The 21,687-nt window shown below is 40.0% G+C and overlaps 1 protein-coding gene across 1 annotated transcript in view; it reads right to left on the bottom strand.

Annotated features, from left to right (window-relative positions):
• Nucleotides 1-20,778, bottom strand: part of ADORA1 (adenosine A1 receptor) — a 53,125-nt gene extending 32,347 nt beyond the window's left edge. The window contains exons 1-2 of the mRNA XM_083357360.1: nucleotides 20,278-20,778; nucleotides 9,233-9,615 (exon numbers count right to left, since the gene is read on the bottom strand). Coding sequence (XP_083213486.1) covers nucleotides 9,233-9,576 — 344 coding nt within the window. The 5' untranslated portion in view covers nucleotides 9,577-9,615; nucleotides 20,278-20,778. The remainder of the gene's footprint in view (nucleotides 1-9,232; nucleotides 9,616-20,277) is intronic.
• Between the last annotated feature and the right edge of the window lie 909 nt (nucleotides 20,779-21,687).

Below are 21,687 nucleotides of genomic sequence, written 5' to 3'. Positions count from 1 at the left end.
ATTTCAAAACTGTATAACTCCAACCATAGAATACCCGCTCTGAGGAGTGATGCCTCTTTTCATTTTCAATATTTTGGGAAATATTTTTTTCTTTCTATATTAGAGTGGATCATTCTGAGATGTGGTTTCTTCCTCTCTTTCCTTGTGTATCTGTGGTTATGGACATTTCAGGGAGTCTGTGAAAATTGTTCCCATCTATATTATCTCATTTTTCTTTTATGTGGAGACCAAAGAGTAGCTTTTATTTTATTTCCAGGATACATCTTGCTATCCTTTTCCTCAATCTAGAGGTAGAATTTTTAGAGCTTCTAGCTGTTTTATTTCAGACAATGAGACTCCCTATGGATTTCCTGCAGGCATGGCAGAATTTAGCCAAAAAAAACAGCCGTAGTGAGATGCATGTGGGGGATGGCCAAGAAAGCATTTCTTTGTATTTACATCCCAGACATGCAAAAAGACAAAGGACAAGGATGTTCCTGTTTGGGAGAAGTTCCTGACAGAGGCTCTCCTTCCTTCATCTCCAATCACTTTGATTTAAAAATTGGACACCAGAGTTTGCATGCTTCCTTCCAGCAAAGGAAGAACATAAATGTAAATTGTATACCCAAATATCCTTGTGTGTGGGTTTGTATATCTGGAAGAGAGAGATCATCCAGTAAATGAAATAGTTACTTTTATTCTGGTTGACGACATCTCTATTCATAAGACTTTACAGCAAGTGTGGGTAATGTATAGCTTTAGGTCACATGCACCTTCAAACCTCTTTTTGTGGCCTTCAGAGCTGTCTGCAAACATGGTTGCTAAAAATTGTGGGTCAGTTTCTTCTCACTTTGAGGCAGTTTGTGATTCAACTGTGAACTGTGATTCAAGAGAAAATTCTCTGAACTTCCTCTGCCAATGAAGAAAACAGAGCACAAATGGCCCTAATCCTACCCAATCATGTGTTACATTCTTAACCATTTTGCATCATCATGACATGGTAGCTGCCAATTTTTCTCACTGACTTTTGGTCACCGATCACCGAAAAACTTCCCAAAGCATCTTTGAGAATACAGAATATAGAATAACAATGTTGGAAAGGACGTTGGTGGTCTTCTAGTCCACCACCACCACCCCGTTCCAGCAGGAGACCTTACTATTTCAGACAAATAGTAATCTCTTCTTTAAAATTGCCAGCAATACATACCCACAACCTCTGGAGGCAAGTTGTTCCACTGATTAATTGTTCTCATTGTCAAGAATTTTTTTCTTAATTCTAGATTGATAAGTTTCCATCCGTTACTTCTTGTCTTGCCCTCAGGTGCTCTATAGAACAGGTTGACCCCCTCTTCTCTGTGACAGCCGTTCAAATATTGGAAGACTGCTATCATTCTAGAACAAGGGTGTCAAACTGCCGACCCACGGGCCGGATGCGTCATACCAAAACCACGCCCAACCCAGCTCCAGCAATGGGGGGGGGGGAAAGTTGCAATACGTCACGACACATCACGTGATGTGGCAAATTTGACACCCCTGTTCTAGAATGTTCTGTGTTTGGAATAACAAGTGCATTTCAGGCCCTGGGGTGTTGCAAGAGAGCCTCTTTCCCCTTCACAATTTTGAACAAGAAACCTTCTGCAGTTTCAGGACTTCCTCCTGGGCCTTTTTATAAGACACCACAATGGGGCAATTGTTTCAGGCCCCAGACAGGAAGGAGTTCTCATTCAAAACATGGTTCAGTATTTAAAGCACTCAGATGGCATTGTTTTCTTCATTCAAGGCAGTGAAGTTGATCAGTTAAACTATAATTTCAAGTGCTCTTTCGGTATATAGGCTTTCCTCACAAACTCCTTCAAAAGAGTTCAAAGGACAAAAAGCAGTGGAGAGAAGGGGATCTTGACATGGGATGTAGGAAGGAGTGAGGCCAGGGCAAATTAACATCCCTACATGCATGGGATTTTACAGAAAAAGGCTGGACAATGTTCTTACGGCTGACTATTAATCAGAAAGAGGGAGACAGGATAATTCCTCTAGCTGCCAATAAGAAAACTCATCCACAATTTCACAGGAGACACAACACAGATCTTGGAGCAGCCATTTGCCAAATTTCAGTTAAAGGCCAGACAAGCCAAGGAGCTTTACTCTACTTCTATCTTCATTTACACTGAACACCTGGAAGGAGAGCAGGTTTTTCCTCTCTCTCATTAAGCAGCTGCCCCACTGTGTTTACTGTATTGGCCATGTGACAGATTCTTAAAAGGCATCCATCTCTCACTGCAGGCAGCCAAGTCGAAATGGATAAGACACTCTGGCTGGAATAAATGCTCAGGAAGAGACAGAACCAGTGGTGGGATTCAGTCAGTTCGCACCAGTTCAGCAGAACCGGTAGCTAATTTTTGTTGCTCAGGCCCAGAATGGACTTCTGGAAGTGGCATCCACACAGAGAACTGGTTGTTCAGATATTTGAATCCCACCACTGGAAAGAACCCTCCCAAGGAATCAGCAGAAGGGGAGGAAAGAGAACACAAAAGGAGGCGAAAACAAGAAAGGAAGTTTGTAATCTTGCTAGACTATCTTTTTTACCAACATTTCTCAAATTCAGCAAATTTAAAATGTGTGGACTTCAATTCATAGATTCACAGAATTCGAGATGGTAGCTGGACCATTGATCAAAGCTCTGCCTGTTTTTAATATTTATCACATGAGTTTTAATGGGTTTGACCTCCCTATAAACTCCCCTGCTTTAAACCTCAGCTTCTTTCTCCCTTTGTTTAGTTTAGTTTAGTTTTATTAAATTTTTATACCGCCCTTCTCCCGAAGGACTCAGGGCGGTGAACAGGGCATATAATAAAAATACAAAAATACAAAAGTTAAAATAGAATTAAATTAATGCCCAAAATAAAACAATAAAATATACAAATATTTAAAACCCTAAATTAACTCCCCATCAGGCCAGGCCAGCTTGTTCGAATAAGTGGGTCTTTAACCCGCGCCGGAAGGAGCGGAGATCCGGTGCCATCCGGAGCTCAACCGGCAGTTGATTCCACAGAGCCGGGGCGCCCACAGAGAAGGCCCTCCCCCTGGGGGCCACCAGCCGGCATTCTCTGACCGGAGGCACCCTGAGGAGGCCCTCTCTGTGGGAACGCACAGGGCGGAGGGGAGTTGACGCCGGCAGCAGGTGGTCCCCGAGGTATTCCGGACCCATGCCATGTAAGGACTTAAAAACCATCACTAAGACCTTGAACCTCACCCGGAAGACAACTGGTAACCAATGCAGCTCGCGGAGCAAAGGTGTAACATGGGAGTACCGGGAAACTCCCAAGACAACTCTCGCGGCCGCATTCTGTACCAGTTGGAGCCTCCGAGTGGTCTTTGTCTTAGCCATGCCGGCTTAAACTGATCAGATCTGAAATCCAAAAGTTCAAGAGGGCATCAAATTGCCTGTTCCCAGGGCGTATGTGGTAGGGGAGTCAAAAAAGTCAAAATGGTGGAGTCTGAATCCCTATCCCTTTTTATGTGGCCCACATGAAAAAAAGGGGTGGGCATCTGCTACCACCTTGACTCTTTGGGGATTCCAACAGACGCCCTCTCTACTCCCTCTTTATTGCATCAATGGTTTTAACTACCTTCCTTTTTCACTAGAAAAATAAGGGGAGATAAGATTCAAACCATCTCCACTTCAATTGCAATTTCCCTAGTGAAGTCAATACATTTTTTAAAGTATATAATTATTAAGTTGCCACTCTCAAACCTGATCTGAAAAAAGCAAGTGATAATTCAGCTGGCATTGCTGGTGACCTCCATTCTTCTTTCTCACTTATTTGTTTCCAAGTGTGACTGAAAATGGGCTCCACCAATATACAGCTATAAACAGTTCTGCTGTCTCGTGTGGTTGCTGTTTCTGCCTCACAGACAGAAGCATTTATGGCATGTCCATAAATAACACTGCAGTGGAGGCTTTCTGACAAGTGGCGGGGAGAAGAAGGTGTGGAAGAAGCCTGCGGGACAGATGATTGCTTCTCTGACTACTGTCCTAACCAATGTCAAACTTTCTCTGGTTTTATTCATTAGGAGCCCCAAATGTTATGGTGCTGATTAATGCTTCAAATTCTGCTCTGATGATCTAAGCCACATGATCTAGGCAGAGAACTTTGCTGCTTTTATTTTATATGCATTATTTTTTTAGTGCTGAGATTTAATCAATTATAGAAAGAAGCCAACTCCTATTATCAGCATCTCCTCCTCAACCACTGATAAGGTACCTACTGCAAATAGGCTATTCTCTTTTGCAAATAGTGAAGGGCATTCCAAAGCAGCCCAGCCTTACAAATGGGATTGAAACATTTCATTGACATCTGGAGGATTTGGTGGCAAGAAGCAGAACTGGACACAAAGAACAGGCAGACTCGTGAGTAAGACTGAATTTCTGGGGGAAGTCTATATAGGATTCCCTGTTCACTGCCCTTGTAGATGCCACCAGAATCATGCTGGCCATAAGCAGTGGATCACTCTGAACCCTTTCTTCCTCCATTACCAAGCTACAGGACTACATTGTCAAATTTTGGGGAAAGATTTTGAAAAACATCCTATTTTTAAAGAAAAGAAACTTGGCCGGGGGGGGACATAGAGCCAGGCAGCCCCAAGAGTCACCTCATCACTACCAAGCCTCCAGTGTTGATCAGAAGCCAAAAAAAAAGGTAAACTGGATCAAGAGCACCCCAGGGTTGAAAGGTGAGCTGCCTTTCTTTTAGAATAATATTATACTCAAATCATGTCATTGACTGGGCAGAAAGAACCTGAAATTCGAAAGGAAAACCACTAATGTGAATTTGTTCATAAATTTAATTCTTAGAAATCTGGCTTCAATCCTTGATTGTTCAGACATGTTTGCAATACTCACTTGATTCACCAGAGAGAGAATGTTTGTGTTTGTGTTTGTGTTCATGTGTGTGTTCAAAATAGTCAAGATGGCAGCTGCAAGGCTGCACAGATGAACACATGGCCAAAGCCACTGCCTTAATTTTTTAGATACCCCTCCCCACCTCATGGACATTGCTGCTCATTAAATCTTCCTGTGACAGGATCTTAGGAGCACACAAATAGAAGAAACATACGCTTATTTTAAAACATCAAACGGAGGAGCAAGTGAAATTGTTCAATTCCACATGTGGGCACTTTTAATCTCTTTCTCATTCCACTCATTTTCCAAAGGTTTGGTCTGATATGATATTGTATCCATCTCCTTCAATCATGAAGAGGGATAATGTTCCACCGCTACTGAAAGGTCACCATCAACAGCACAAATAAACCTCTCCATGGACAAAGAGATCTTCATCCTTTGTGAGTCATGACATGTAAAGCCAAAGCTCATTCAGGTAAGCTCCTGAAACTGGACTAAGCTCTATTGCCTGGGGTTAAAATGTGTCTAGATATGAGTCATCGTTCTTGGGATTGCAGTAGTAGCTAGGCACACTGAAAGAGTCTCTCCTGAGTCTCTCCTACTATCATGCCACCTGCAGATTACAAACAGCCAGCCAGAGACAAGCTCCAAAGAGCACCCAGTGTAAGGAAGAGAGGGGGAGGGGGAGGGAGGGAGGGAGGGAGAGAGAGAACTATACATTTGAGAGAGAGAGCACATGACAAGGAAAGCTCTTGTCTTTTTGATGGCATACATGGTTTTCCCAGTTCTGCTGTGAAGAATGCCTTCCTGTTTCAAAACAAATCTGCGAAGGAATCTCCTATAATATAAAGCTGAAGGTTACCAGTGTTATCCCTCCCAGAAGACTAATTAGTTTCAGGATAGGAGGCTAACATTTAAGCCACTCCCAGGTGGGCACCCACTTAGAGTGCCCTTGGCCTGTGGCTGATTAGATTTGCTCCTCTTTACGCTGCCAATCAGAAATCTCACAAGCAGAAATATTTAGGGAACACACGTAGAGGGGCTTACATAGATCTATCTCTAAGAGCTTACCTGAATCAGAACAGGCCAGCAACCATATTTGGAAGACAGAATGCTATCACATGGCCTTTTATTAACCTCCCACTCATTATCAAAGGTCAAAGCAACCTCTGCTGTATGTTTTGCGGCTTTACTCCTGGAACATTCTTTCCATGTGATGTCATCTCAAATGATCCCATTCATTTTGGGTAGCATGCTTCACTTTTTATAACCCCAGTGGTCCACTTCACAGAGCCAGCAATGACTATTCAATTGACTCCATGGTTGCTACAATTTCTAATAGCTTTTAGAAGTTACCAGGAATGCTGGAAAAGCACAATGATTATACTTTCCTTCTAAACAGAAGGGTGCTAGTTTGAAATCTGACAGATTGTATATTTTAAAATATATTACTATGTTTTATTTCCATGAGCTACCTAATTTTTGTTGTACCCTCTCATAATTTGTCCACTCACCAGAGGTAGAAGACTTTTACCTCAGCTTCCAAATATTACATCTACCTCTACCTATACTAACACACGCAGACATCCAAATACAAAAGCATAAGTCCAGTAAGACTAACCCACAGGAAGGAAAATGATTGGTGCTTGCTTTTGTGAATAGGTGGGAGGGCACAGCAGGAAAATTATCCAATGGGAGGTAATCTGCTGCCTTGGCCAAATATCTGTTGTTGCTAAAATGTCTTAGTCAAGTAAATGTTTCACCTGTATTGTATATTTTGGGCACGTTCATAAAATGGCTACTAGGGAGGAAACCAAGCACACATTTACCAGAAAGTAAAATAGGTAAGTTCTCTCCATCCCAACTCTTCCATGCTAGGAAGTAGCCCGTAATCTCATATTTTCTTTGTCTTTTTTCCTGGGCAGATGGATATAAATACTAAACTGCAATCAATCATCATATTACTTTGGGGTTAGATGAAGGGTATAGTACAGAACAGCTGGACCAAAGAGACTAACGCATGAAGAAACAAAGGTAGAGAACATTCAATGTTCCAACAGTATATCCCACATGATTACATGATCCTTCCAGGAAGTTCTGTAGAAGGGACTCTGCAAGGAGTCTACTCTATGCTGCTGCTTGGTTTAGAAAGGAAATACTTTTTTTACTGAAAAGATGAGAATCAGCTGAACGTTGTTCTTGCAAACTAGCATGGACATCGTATTTGCTACTAACAAGATCTGTGACAATACTTTTACAACTTTAGTTATATGATGTAGGAAGAGCAGTATGTGTCGTGTCTTTTGCAGTCCTGAGGCTGACGTCAAGTGTAGGAAACAATCTCATTTCATTGTTAAAATTTGGTTAGATTTATACATGGTAAAGGCTGAGCACTGCATTACAAAATTACAGATATTATTAGATTGAGCTGTAATCTTGTTTATTCATTTCACTATTCTTTAACTCTAAAATTGTACTGATAAGAGGCATGACTGTTTTGTCATTTCCTCACTCCCTTGGCTGTTTATGTTAATGTACCCATAAACAAATTCTGTATGTAATACTTTTCCTAAATTAAAAAATCTACAACTGCTAAATTTCTGCATGTAAGCAGATTTTAAAGATCCTGAAACCATCCATTAATTATATAGATAAAATCACATCCCTTGGTGTTAATTAATGCATGATAATGTCCTTTTCTCACCCACACACTCAAAAGGATGCATTTGAAAGGATAGCACAATGTATTTTTTAAAACCTAATAGTTACATGTCCTATTTAAATTGATACCAATATGTTATCCTTTGCAGAATTAGCAATTGGAGGAATAATGTATATGTTCCATAACTCCACCCCAGTGCCAGTAAATATCCATTTATTACAGTTTGATCCCAATCCTGAGTTCATCTCCAGGCATTTTTACCTTCCTCCACTTCCTGTATCAAAATCAAATTGGCTGTAAAATGGAAAGTGAAACTTTTTCATATACATTCATAATTGCATACATGAATTATTGCTTATTTGTACTTAGAAGAGGAAACTGACCAATGTGTTAAAAAAAATCTCTCTGATCTTAAACATATTTTCATCATTGTTCTCTTCCCAGTACTCTTACTTCCCTACCATCCATTTTTGGCATCCTTTATTTATCTTTTGTTCAAAAAACCCACTAGTCAGAATACAGTTTAAAATATTCTACTTCCCAACCTCACAAAGAATGACAGAATCCTTCTCTCAAATCAGACAGTCTTATTCTTATTATATTTGGATTTCCCAATATTTCCTATCTGGAATTATTTAGAAAAGCCATATACATAATAATCAGAGCATAATCCAGGCCTAATATTTAGCACACAACATGCCAAACACCAGAAAGAACTGAAATCAGAACAAAGCCAATGCAGAGGAGAGTGAATAGGTTCAGACAAGAATTTAATACTTTAATATGGTGCCTCATTTATGAATTATTAAAAGAAGTCTATACAACATTATTATGCATTTATAACAATACTACATTTTTCCTTTGAATTTTTTGCATGTTTTTCATAATATTCCATTAGGGAAGAAAAGATGGAATAGCTTCATAATATTGTCAATTTATTTGTAATATAGGTAGTCTTCGACTTATAACCAAAACTGAGCCAAAATTTCTGTTGCTAAGTGAGGCAGTTGTTAAGTAGGTTTTACACCATTTTACAACCTCTCTTGCCAAAATTGTTAAGTGAATCACTGTGGTTGTCAAGTTTGTAATATAGTCATTAAGTGACTCTGGCTTCCCCATTGACTTTGCTTGTCAGAAAGTCACAAAAGATGATCACATGACCCTGGGACACAGCAACCATCATAGATATGAGTCAGTTGCCAAGCGTCCAAATTTTGATCACATGACCAAGGGGATGCGGCGACAGTTGTAAGTGTGAAAAACAGTCATAAGTCACTTTTTCAGTGCCACTGTAACTTCAAATGGTCACTAAATGAACTGCTGTACTCCACGTACTAGCTGCAGTCCATCAAAAAGGCTTCAAGTTGTATCACCAACTCTTGTCCGCCCTGATTACGTGAACCTAATTTTAGTTTTTAAAATTTTTGTTTTACCAAAAATATGCCTTTCTCATTTTCATCTATTTTTATTTTTATATAAAGTAGATGTCAATCCAATGGTCATCCATGGGTTGGACAAACATATTAAAGCTTTATTAACAAAGTTCAATAAAACATGATTTTGAAAAGAAATAGTTCTTGACATTTTTGACATTTTAGTTCCTTCCTGTGCAACAGAATCTTAGAGATATACGAAAAAAAATTCAACTCCCATCTCTGACTAGGACTTATCTCTCAGGTTCTAGTTCTTACCGGATAGGAATCTTGACTCGGAGATAGCGATCCACAGCAATCGCCAATAACGCCAAGATGGAACTTTCTGTGAGGATGAGGAGAGGACATATCAACATCAGGCAGCAGTGGAAACACATTTTTGGTCCTACGTAGATGACGATGGCCAGAGGAATTGCAAGTGTTCCCACAGCTGCATCTGCCACTGCCAAAGACACAATAAAGTAGAAGGTGGCATCCCGGAGAGACTTGTTCACTTTGACAGCCCAGATCACTAGGATATTCCCAGGGATGGATATAAGGGCAATCAGCACCTCTATGAAGATATAAACAAGGTGGAAGGGGAAGTTCTTGTTCTCCTGCATGGTGTTGTGATGCTCACTAGCTGCACACCTTTAAATTGCCTGAAACGATTAATGGAGACATAAGATATGGTCAACAATAAGTACTACAAAATTTCAAACTATCCAGTTACTTTATAGAATGTGTAAAATGTATACGCAAATATACAAATTTTTCACAATCTGTATTTATTAAATCTTACAAGAGTTTCTGGTGCAGGGGAAGTCTACATTTTAAATCCTGCACAATTACAGCCTTTTATATAAGCAGCCCTACTCCAATTTATCACCAAGAATTTCACATATTGAATATGTAATATGAGTCAAGTTACTGTACAGAAAAACTTTTCTTCCATCAAACAGATTGCTACAATTAAGGCTGAGTTCTTCCTTGCTGCTTCATTTGATCCCATCCATTCTATTCAGCAATCGCATAGAGTTCAACTGATAACATAGGTTTTATCCTATGGTGTAGTAACAACAACTTGCACCTAAACATCGGCAAGACGAAAGAGATGGTGTTAGACTTCCGGTGAAAAAAGGAGGAACCTGCCCCACTTTACATCGGGGAGGACTGTGTAGAGAGAGTTTCCTCCTTTAAATTTCTGGGAGTCTACCTCTGTGAAGATCTGACCTGGAAAGTTAACACAACCCAGGTGGCTAGAAAGGCCTAACAGAGGCTTCACTTTCTTAGGATCTTGCGGAAGAACAGGGTAGAACAACAGCTAATGACCCTCTTTTACCGGTCTACCATAGAGAGCGTCCTCTCGTATGGTATTGTGGTTTGGTATGCTGGTCTGACAGCCGTGGACAGGAAAGTATTACAGAGGGTAGTGAGCACAGCACAAGACATTGTGGGCTGTTCCCTGACACCACTGGATGACATCGCCAGGGCTCGTTGCCTTGGAAGAGTGAGGAAGATTCTCAGGGATGACTCACACCCTGGACAGTATCTCTTTACTCTACTACCATCCGGTAGGAGATACAGGAATATAGCCAGCCGTACCAACAGGCTGAAAAATAGCTTTTATCCGTGGGCTGTTAGGCTTTTAAATGGGACATAATCTTATGCAGAATTGACTTGGGAGACCGGTGTGTGGTGTAGTTGGTTCACATGGTGTGGTAGGATGGAGGGTTTGTTTTTCACTGTGTGTTGGGGGGATAGAGCACAGGGGGAGGCTCAGTTAATCTCAATGTACACATGTTGTACTTTGACAATAAAGGTTTATTTATAACATCTAGAGGACACTGCTGATTCATAATCCCATGAAACCTTCCTTGAAGAGATCACTCTTGATATCTATAATAGTGCGACTTACAGTATTTTGCATCCGCTCTACAAAATTGTTACCTCTTTGCCTTCAAGTGCAAAGAAAACCCAAAATGCAACAACTCCGTGGAAGGACTTCTTCACATGTCTGATTACCTGAGAGAAAACTACACTCGGAAAATAATGTAGAGACTGGGGTGTGCAGGCTTATCTCCCAACATATTTTTTTACCAATCTGATCCCTGCCTGATGGAGTTTCTGTTATTTTGCTATCATAATCCCAAATAAGTCACTTGGTTGGTGTAGTGGTCTTACTGCAGACCACTGGAGGATACCTAGATTTTAGTCTTACTTTACCTAAGGAAGCTAGCTGGGTGATTATAGACCAGTCATTCTCTCTCAGCTTACTGGGTAGTTGAAAGCCACATATCTACCAACTGCAACAGAGCAGTGTGATAAATTACTGTCCATGATTTTCAATAAATGATCCCAATAAAAAGTCATAGATTTTGAACTGTAAAAATTCATTAACCCAATATATTTTAGTAACAAGCAATATAATTAATTAAAAGGGAGAAAACACTGTTAAACTTATTCAGATATGTAAAAGCCAACAAACAAGAACATTAAAAATTTGTAAATATAGGGGAGGCCTGTGATTCAGCGAGACATCCAAAGTCAAAGATTATGGGTACCTGAAATACATAAAAGTGACTCCTATGTTTATGAGGATGATGAAGAAGGCTAATAGGTCTTTGGCCCTATACACAATTTTTATTAAAATAGCAAGGAGTTACTTCCATGAGGACGGGTGTTCAAAAATTAATGTGATTGATCCCTTGCTCCTATTTTGCATGAACTGCATTACTTCAAAGAAAAATTGAAAACCCTTAAGATCATGCATTGTTGATCTATGGAGCTGGGATGTGCAACTTTTTCAGGATAAAGGCCCTCGTATTGCCTTTGAGTGGACTGCCTAAGATTACAGTATCAAAAAAGTAAGTACGGTGTTTAACTTTTTTTCCACTTCATATGTATATTTTGTTTAACTAAAAGCACTTCCACATAAGGGATTTACATTTCTCCAAAATAAGTTCGCCACCTACATAATCTCACACTGTCTGTGTTCTCAGGTGATTTATTTCCAGCTCAGTTGTAATGTATCCAAAATCACAAAAGTAGAATATTTTCATTTGCATGTTTAAACTCCACAGAACATGTCAGCATAACATTATTCTATTGGTGGGAAGATGCTTCATTGTGCCTTCTTGGTGTTTTGGCTCAAGCCAGCTTCTTCCTCCTTATTTCAGAAGTTTGGCTGCCGTGGGGCCTTAGCAGCTTTGCATTTCCCCTTCCCCAATAGCATTGTTTTCGTTTCATTACTAGGGAAACACACGCTACAAAACTCAAGATCTAGAAGGAAAGGCACTGACTGTTTTTCTTGGGCTCTCTTACTGCAGAACTGAAAAGCAGAACTGAACCCAGCATTTCAAGTTCTGACCTAAAAATATGCTCCTCCATTAAGAAGTACAAGCTGGCAATAAGCTGAATTCCTCTGGGACCCACAAGTCACATGGGAGATCCTGATTTGTTTATTTATTACACAAATGCATATACGGCTTATTACTGAATGAAATTTACAAAAACAGGATGCATATAATAAAAGCAGGAGCGAGCAATTTATCTAAAAGGCAGCCAGCAACTGTTATGTCCTAAACACATGGCAAAAGAGCCAAATTTTAAAAGCAAAGTGTTTCAGGGTATTCCCTCTCTCTCAGGAGGCAGAGGATTTCAGAGGAAGATGTGTCATTTTGTTGCTTCCTCACATCCTTTACATCAGAAGGAACCCTCCCTAATCTGTCCCTGCAAAAAAAGGGGGGATGGGCCAGAACTTGATGGGTGAGGTGGTTCTCAAGGTACCTGTCAATACACGTCCTCAATGAAAGTAAACACGAATCTTCAACAGGAACGTGTGACAAAACGTGACAAAAGAAGGAGCCGTCCTTCTTTTCTTTAAACAGGACAGGTGCCGCTGTTTGGGAATGGGCCGGTTGGATAAAACCCCTTGCCAGGTTCTGATCGATATACCATCACAGTTCCTCCATCTCCCGTGGTGTCATAGCATACATACAGGTTTTGGGTAATTTGACCCCTGGCTCCAATTCAATGGCACAGTCCGTTGTCGATGGGGTGGCAGGATGTCACATTCTTGCTCATCAAACACCTCAGCAAGATCAGAGTACACCTGCGGTATCTGGACCTTCTGTCCTGCATCTGCCTTACAGGCTCCTACCCGCTCAGCTTTCCCTTCCGGTCTTACGAGGTCATGAACAGGGGGCTGGGGTCCTATCCCGATATGGAGGTGATGGCAACCTCCCTCCCACCAAATCGTTGGACCCCATTTATAGAGCCAGGTAAGCCCTAAAATCACTGCCTCGGTCATAGAGGGTACTACTATGAACTGAAGGATCTCCCAGTGCTCCCCCATCTCCATCCGAACAGGCTCTGTCACATGAGTAATAGGTGCCTCCCCCAAAAGGGACCCGTCCACCTGCTTGAACCTGAGTGGGGTGGCTAATCATTCCATCTTAATGCCCACCTTGGACACCACCATTTTACTAATAAGGTAGCAGGTACTACCAGAGTCGGCTCCGACACGGGACTCTGCCTCCCCCCCGCACTGAATGTCGGCCCCATGGGGTTCGACAGTACCTGGCAGCCAAGCCATTGAAGGTCTTTAAAGCTGATCACCAGCATTTTGAACTGGATCCAAACCAATTCACTTGTGCACGTCTATTGCAAAGTGGTGAATATGGTAGAACCTTGCACTTCTCAAACATTAAAATGCATTATTTTACTGTGGTCCCAACATAGAACGTAAGATAGTCCTTGATTTATGACCACAATTGGGACCAGAATTTCAGTTGCTAAGTGATGCAAAAATCAATTTTGCAACCATGTTTACCATGGGCATTAAGCAAATTATGCAACTGTTGAGTGAATCCTGGGAAGGTTGCAAATGGTGATTGTGTGACCTCAAGATGCTTCAATTGTCATAAAAGTGAGCTGTAACTTCAAACCATCATGAAATTAATGGTCATAAGTCAAGGAACAATTTTTCCCTTTTTTCAATTTATCATGATTTCTCAAGCCTGCATAATAAGCATGTTTATGTTGGTACCTTTTTAGGCTTATCCTAAGAAGACCCCTCCTCCAATTTTCCATTCCATTACTTATTTCATAATCATAATGATAGAATAGACTGCCACTGGAAATGGGTTAAGATTCTCTTGTACAAACAGTATTTAATTAAAGATTGCTGTAGTTCTCTCCTGCATTATAGAATCTGAATTAAACAGGGACTCGGTCTAAATCGGGTGTTCCCAAACTCTTCAGTTCATATACTCCTTCATAAAATTTCAGATTGCTCATCAACTCCCAAATATATTATACAAGAATAATTTAATAAAAATTACTAATAGTATTCAAATAATAACTCAATAATGTAACAATAATGTTATACCTGCTACATAACATACCAGATTTAACAAATGTTGATAAGAAAGACAAAACAAAATATGGACAGTGGATGTGGCTGTACCAGGAGACATAAGGACAGAAGAGAAAGAAGTGGAGAAGATAACAAAATACAAGACCTCAAATAGAAATAGACTGATGGTGGCAAAAGCAAGCAAAGGTAGTATCAATAGTAATACTGTATTTCCCCTAAAATAAGACCAGTTTTATATTAATTTTTGCTCCAAAAGACGCATTATGGCTTATTTTCCAGTTAGGTCTTATTTTCAGGGAAATACAGTACTAAATGCTTCCATCTGGCTGATAATCTTTTTTTATACAAGTTTTATTGATTTTTAAATATTTAGATATACATGTATTTGTGAAACAATATGGTAGTTGGGTAGTTAAAATAAGAAATAACCAGTTGTAACTAGTTCAGGTTGCATCAACAGAGATGCCGTTTTCAACTACTTTTATTTCTTTGATTCCGAAGGAAGACCAGGATGTCACTCAAGTAAGAAATTATAGACCAATATCACTTTTGAATACGGACTACAAGATATTTGCTAAGGTTTTAGCTAACAGATTAATGAGGGTACTACAACAGATAATTCATGGTGATCAAACTGGGTTTATTAGTGGTAGACAAATGAAAAATAATGTGAGGCATATAGTTGACTTGTTGGAATTTTTGGAAAGGAACAACCAGATCCCTGCGGCGCTGATTTTTCTGGACGCTGAAAAAGCCTTTGATCAATTGGATTGGCAATTCTTGATGAAAGTATTAGATAAAATGAATTTTGGGGATAAATTTTTACAACCAATTAGGGCATTATATCAAAAGCAAACAGCCCGAATAATAGTAAATAACAGTTTGACTGAAGTATGCAATATTGAAAAGGGCACAAGGCAAGGGTGTCCGTTATCACCTCTATTATTTGTTTTAACATTGGAGATACTATTAAAATACGGAATTCGGAAAAAATTAAGGGAATTCAAATAAGAGATCAGGATTATAGACTGAGGGCGTTTGCAGACGATCTGGTTGTTACGGTGACCCAGCCAGAAAATTCTGTTGTGGACCTGATGGAGATAATAATACGATATGGGAAAGTTTCTGGATTTAAGGTTAACATACAAAAAACTAAAATATTGGCTAAAAACATGACAATATTACAAAAGGCTCTTTTAGAAGGGTTAACTGGATTTGAAATTGTTAAAAGGGTTAAATATTTGGGGGTGTATTTGTCACCCTCAAATGCAAAGTTATATAAAAATAATTATGAAAAGTTATGGGGAAAAGTTCAAAAAGAATTGGATAGCTGGAAAAAATTACAATTGTCTTTATTGGGAAGAATTGCAGCAGTGAAAATGAATGTTTTGCCGAAATTTCTATTTTTATTTCAAATGATACCTATTCTTAAAAAGGATTCAAACTTGGAGGAATGGCAAAAGGGTATTAATAAATTTGTCTGGGCAGGGAAAAGGCCACGAGTTAAATTTAAGATTATGCAGGATACGCGTGAAAGAGGTGGTCTTAAAATGCTCAACTTTAAACTATACTATGAAGCTGCTGCGTTGTCAGCGATAAGTGATTGGATTAATTTAACACAAGGGAGATTATTAAATCTTGAAGGCCACGACTTGTTATTTGGTTGGCATGCATATTTATTGTATGATAAGAAGGTAGATAATGTGTTTAAGGTGCATATTTTAAGACATGCTTTGTTGAGAGTTTGGAAAAAGTATAGACATAAGTTAAATTACAAGATACCTTTATGGGCAATACCGAAACACGCAATAGAAAACATAAATGTTGGGTTCAAACATGATGTGATTACATATATGGAAATCTTAAGTTTGGAGAGGAATGTATGGTGTTTGAAGCCGTATAACTTTTTACGAGAAGAGAAGATTGTTCAAACCTGGTTTCAATATGGGCAACTACAGGCCAGGTGGAAAGAAGATCAGAAAATTGGTTTTTCAATGACTGATGAAAATCTGGTAAAGCAAATTAGAAATCAGGGTCCAGCACATATCAAACGGATATATCTTGCATTGATAGAAATTGACTCAGAATCAGAACTTGTTAAAGATTGCATGATAAAGTGGGCTCAGAATATTCAAGACGTTATTATAATGGATACTTGGGAAAAGATCTGGGTGAGAAACGTAAAATTTACGCAAGCTCAAAATTTAAGAGAGAACTTTTATAAAATGTTTTATAGGTGGCATTTAGATCCTAAAAAGCTTGCAAGTATGTATCCGAACTATCAACCTAAATGTTGGAGGTGTGGTGGTGAAGACGCAACGTACTTTCATATATGGTGGACCTGTAAAAAGGTTAAAGCTTTTTGGATTAAAATCTGGTGGAACATGCAGAAGATATTTAAGAAAAGGATAAAGTTTTGTCCGCAATTGTTTTTACTGGGCATAATTACTGATACTACTGTTGTGGACACTAAGTTGATGTTGAACTTAATTACGGCAGCAAGACTTTTAGTAGGTCAATATTGGAAGAAGGAGGAACTGCCGACTATAGAAGAATGGACTTTAAAAGTTTCTAACCTGGCGGAAATGGCAAAGATATCGGCATACTTGAAAGACCATTTGCAACAACGTTATATTACGGAGTGGAAAAAATGGATTGATTACATCCAGAATAAATATGGGACTAAAAAGTTTCATTTAGCATTTGCATAAGTATTGATGTGATATTAGTATTGCTTGTAGTCATTTTATATGAGCTAGAGTGCGATAGACTTAATAGCTTATTGTTGTTAGCATATGGTTGTTTATGATTATTTTTACTTTTATACCTTGTATTTAGCTCTGGGAAGTCGGGGACGGGGAGGGAGGAAGGGGAGGGGGGGTCGGGAAGGGTTGGGTAGGGGGTGGGGGGGAGGGGTTGTTAAAGATAAAGTGTATTGAAAAACTTTAGAATAAAAAAAAACAGAGATGCCGTCTTTGATCCCTTAGTTATTACATAGTCAGAATAGGCAAGTTAGTACACTTCTAGTTGTAACCCAGCCAATCAATAAAATTTAAAATATATTTTCATATCAATAAATATCAATATCCTGTTTTTAAATTTTATCTAATTGCAATAGGATATTCTAGAATCGTCTATGGTATATAGAAGAAAGCTTAATTTTTGGGTAACCCACAATTCCCTATTTCAATAAAGAGTGATTCTCTTGTCTACAAAACTTACATTGTTCATTACAAAACATTGTTATGTTTTACCATCTTAACAAATTACCAGTTATTAGAAATATATTTTTTGTCTTAACCGTTTAACAATTATTAAAATACTATCTTTTATATATAAAATTCTAGATTCTATACTATAGTTCAAAAGTAACCACTGATATATTCTATAAGTCATCTTGACCGTACATCAATTATTAAAATACTATCTTTTAATGTCATTCCAAGTTCTATAATATGGTTCAGAGTTATATTCTAAAAGCTTACTTTTGTTTTCCTTTACAGATCTAAAAGCTAAATGTAAACTCAGTTATATTTTTAGAGATTCCCCTTAATCCATTGAAAGATATTTTTATAGTCTATCTTTAGGAATCCCAAAAAAGAAACAAGTTCAGTTTTTTAAATCTAACTCTTGCCTTCCTTTTGTGCCAATCAGGTTTCCCTCTTGGCATCTTTAAATTCTCAAATGTATCTTCCTTTCCTACTATACCCCTTATTTGAATCCAGGGAGCGTATCCAAATGTCAGTTTTGCAGTTTTAGTGTCTTCACTCTTGGTATTGCTTTCTTCAGGTGCTGTTGCTTTTTGAATTGTAAGTTTTGTAGTTGCCATTAAAGTTTGGACTTTAAGGTTTTCTGTAGGTTGCTTTTGTTGTTCTTTGAAATCTCCTATTTTAGTGTTAGTTTCCACTTCCTCTATTTGGTTTTGGATTATCTTTTCCTCATTTAAAGTCAAAATTTGATTTGGTGGCTTTAAGTTGTCAGATTTTTCTTGCAGTTTGGCTTTAATTTGCTCTGTCAATTGCCAAAATCGTGTCCAGTATCAGTTTATAATCAATAAAAATGGATAGTCCCATTGGCCCTTAAAGGTTGATAATAATTACTTTGGGGAACTCTGATCTAGATAACCATCAACATCATTCCAACACTTTGATTCAGCATCACAGTTTTTCCTCTGTTTATGAGCTATAAGACAATTTTGAGCTGACAATTTTTGCTCTGTGATTATTATAGATTTTAAGTCAGCACTGCTGTCAAATAGATGGACAGCATGTCTATTTCATCCTTCTTTTCATCAAAGATGCCAGAAAGAGTTGAACGTGGATATTTTGCATGCAATGCATATGCATGCAATAGCAATGAGCTATCCCGTTCTTTGGTCTTCTCATCTCTCCTACAAATGTAGCAATCAGAGAAGATTTATTCATCCTATAAATATAATACAATATCCTGTCCCCCAGGTAATAGGTAGAATTCATAAACTGGCTGTGGTTTCATCTAAAAATAAAATGGGGATAATATACAAGTTCTCATAGGAAATGGGAAACAGAGCAGTCCATAAACAATTCCTAAACAATTGCAAATAAGCAGTGGTGTAATTTGTAATTAATCATATTAATATTCAGTAGTCACATCAATAATTACAAGCAGTGTATTGCAGATGTCAGTATCGACAGCAATGAAAGCATAACTGAGGGAATGAATAGCTACATTTCTCCAGGTATGACAATTTGTGCTTTTTATTCTTGAAAAAATGTGATTCCGCTGTGAGACAATGGCAACCTTGGAGGGAAGAAATGTAAATTATGCATAACAAATGAGATGCAGATGTGGATGTATTAAGTAAGCAAAGAGTAGACTTTGTCGCATTATAGACTTCTTGCTGCTATACAAGTTCCTTTTTTGTCCCATTATATAGTTTCTCATTAAACTGGTGTGGCATATTTTCAACCTGTACTAGGAAAGGCTATGCATTGGGGGGGGAGGCAAAGTAAGCAAGGCTTCAGGAATATGCCAGCAAATGTCGCAAGATATTTTTGCAAGATATTTTTGAGCAACAAAGGCACCTCTTGAATGAATCCTCAAACATTACTTGTTCCCATTGCCATCCAGAAACCTTTGAGCCTTTGTTTTTTTTTCCCCATCTGCAGAGTTCCCTCCACCACAATCCTTATTCTATTACAAATCTTAGAAACATCCTCCCTTTATGCTCTGGAGGAATAATTGGTGGTATGCAGCCTAAGAGCTAAAGGAGGGTCAATGACAAAATAATGCAGATGCCCTCCAAGATACTGCTGCCCTTTTGCGTTTTTTTACTTGGAATGCATTTATTTGGGGGGAAAATATCAGGGGAGCATCACCATTCCTGGCCTGGTGCTGTTGAAAGGTTAGGGATTATTACATTGTCTATCAAGCACAGGGGAGTGAAAGTCTAATCTATCTGAAAGGCACCAGGTGCAGGCAAGGCTGGGAAGCCCTTTCAAGGACTGGCACAAATCTTCCCGCCCTCCGGAGAGAAGTTTGGTTAATGGGAAGAACGACCACGGCCTGATCCCCCAGCCCTCCTTTTCCCTGAGAGTCGCCCCGTTAATCTGACTGTCCCCCAACCTCTCCCTGCCTTTTTTTTCCGTCCGGCTTACAGCTGATCTCAGAACAAAGGCGCCCCCTGCGTTCTCTCTCCTCGCTGCCGCGCGGTCCCGACCAGGAGCTGAAATCCTCCGACTTCAGGCGACCAAGAAAGAAGCGAGATCACCAAGTGCAGGGGTCGGCAACCTCGGCTCTTTTATGACTCGTGGACTTCAACTCCCAGAATTCCTGAGCCAGCATAGCTGGCTCAGGAATTCTGGGAGTTGAAGTCCACGAGTCATAAAAGAGCCGAGGTTGCCGACCCCTGATCCAAGTGCCACAAAGCGCTGCGCCCCGAACAAGCCCGCGCTCCGAGGCTCACCTGGCCTCTCGCACACTTTCTTCCTCCAAGCGAAGCCTGCCCACTCAGGACCGGCTGGCGGCGGCGGCGGAGTGGGAGCATCCTACTGGCGGGCGGCTCGGTTCCTGGGCTCCTGTATCTCTTGGCATCTCATCTGAGGATGCGTGCAGCTCGCCCGGCTCTCGGCCGGGGCTTCTTAAGTTGGGGCGGTTCACCGCGCTGAATCCGGACCCCCATGCAGGCAGGCGGCTCTCATCCCGAAGCCTGCTCTCTCCCTCCCGCTGCCGACCGAGATATCCAGCGGACTGCACCGAACCAGGCTCCTTGCGGTATTTTAAAGAGGAGTCGTCTGGTTTGAGGGTCGGTAGGGCGCAGTGCGCAAGCGCGCGTGTCCGGGAGTTTGGGTATGTGTTTGCAGAGCCCAGAATCGCATCAGCGCCGCTGCACCAGAGCCGCGTCGCACCGCGCCGCTTTCGCTTCTGCCCCAGGAGCTGAAAGCCGGGACTAGAAAGGCAACCTTTCTGCAACTGAAACGGAGCTGACTCCGGAGATGCCCTGCTCGCCTCCTTGCCCTCGAGTTGCCAGAAGCCTTAAAAGTTACTCAGCGCTTCTAAGAGCCAACTCTGCCCTGACCCTAACCCTAACCCCCTCCGCTCCTTTCCGCTTCACCTGTGCCGACTTACCTTAGGGTCAAAAAATAAAATAAATCAAAGCAAAGTGCTGAAAATTATCAAGGCTTCCGTTAGTGTGAAGCATTAAAGTGTTGGCAGACGAGAGAAAGGCTTCCACATGCGCCCCGGAGTTCTTGGGTATCTCCCCTGATTCTAACTGCCTTATCTGTGGCTCACCTAACTCCCAGTCGTTGACTCCTCTGGCCCCTACTAGAAGGCCTCCTGGGATTTAACACCGGTTCAGCAGGTGCTTGTGCTGGCTTTAACTCCTGCTCTTATTGTTCTGCAGTTGTGCTGGTCTTGATTCTGTGTTGTTTTACAAAGGGCCTCGGAAACCGGTCTTCAAGAGTAATGTGACTTTGTGTTGTGAAATAATATAATCTCTTGCTGGTTGGGAGAGATTGTAGGGAGTTGGAAGGGATCTCAAAGATCCTTCTATCAGTGCAAGAAATCTACTACTTGGGTATTTCTAAATAAAATAGAACATACCTTTACTGAATAGAATGAAAATTTTAAGCTAGAATCAGATCAGCAGTAGAGGGAGAGATCTAAAATTAAAAGCATTGAATTGTATAAATAAGGTGTGACAGTTATTTGAGAATGTCAGCAAGCAAATGCATGAAGATTATTTAGAGAGGTCCACCAAAGGCTGGAATCAATTTAGCCATCGTAAGGTCTAAACACCATTCTTTATTGAATGGTTTGTTTTATATGGCTGCCCTTTGTATGGCTGCCCATTTCAAACAACATTTAAACAATA

This window comes from Vipera ursinii, assembly GCF_947247035.1.
Source record: "Vipera ursinii genome assembly, chromosome: 3".
NCBI lineage: Eukaryota > Metazoa > Chordata > Lepidosauria > Squamata > Viperidae > Vipera > Vipera ursinii.
The sequence above is the reverse complement of the archived record's forward strand: the minus strand, read 5'-3'. Positions and strand labels throughout refer to the sequence as shown.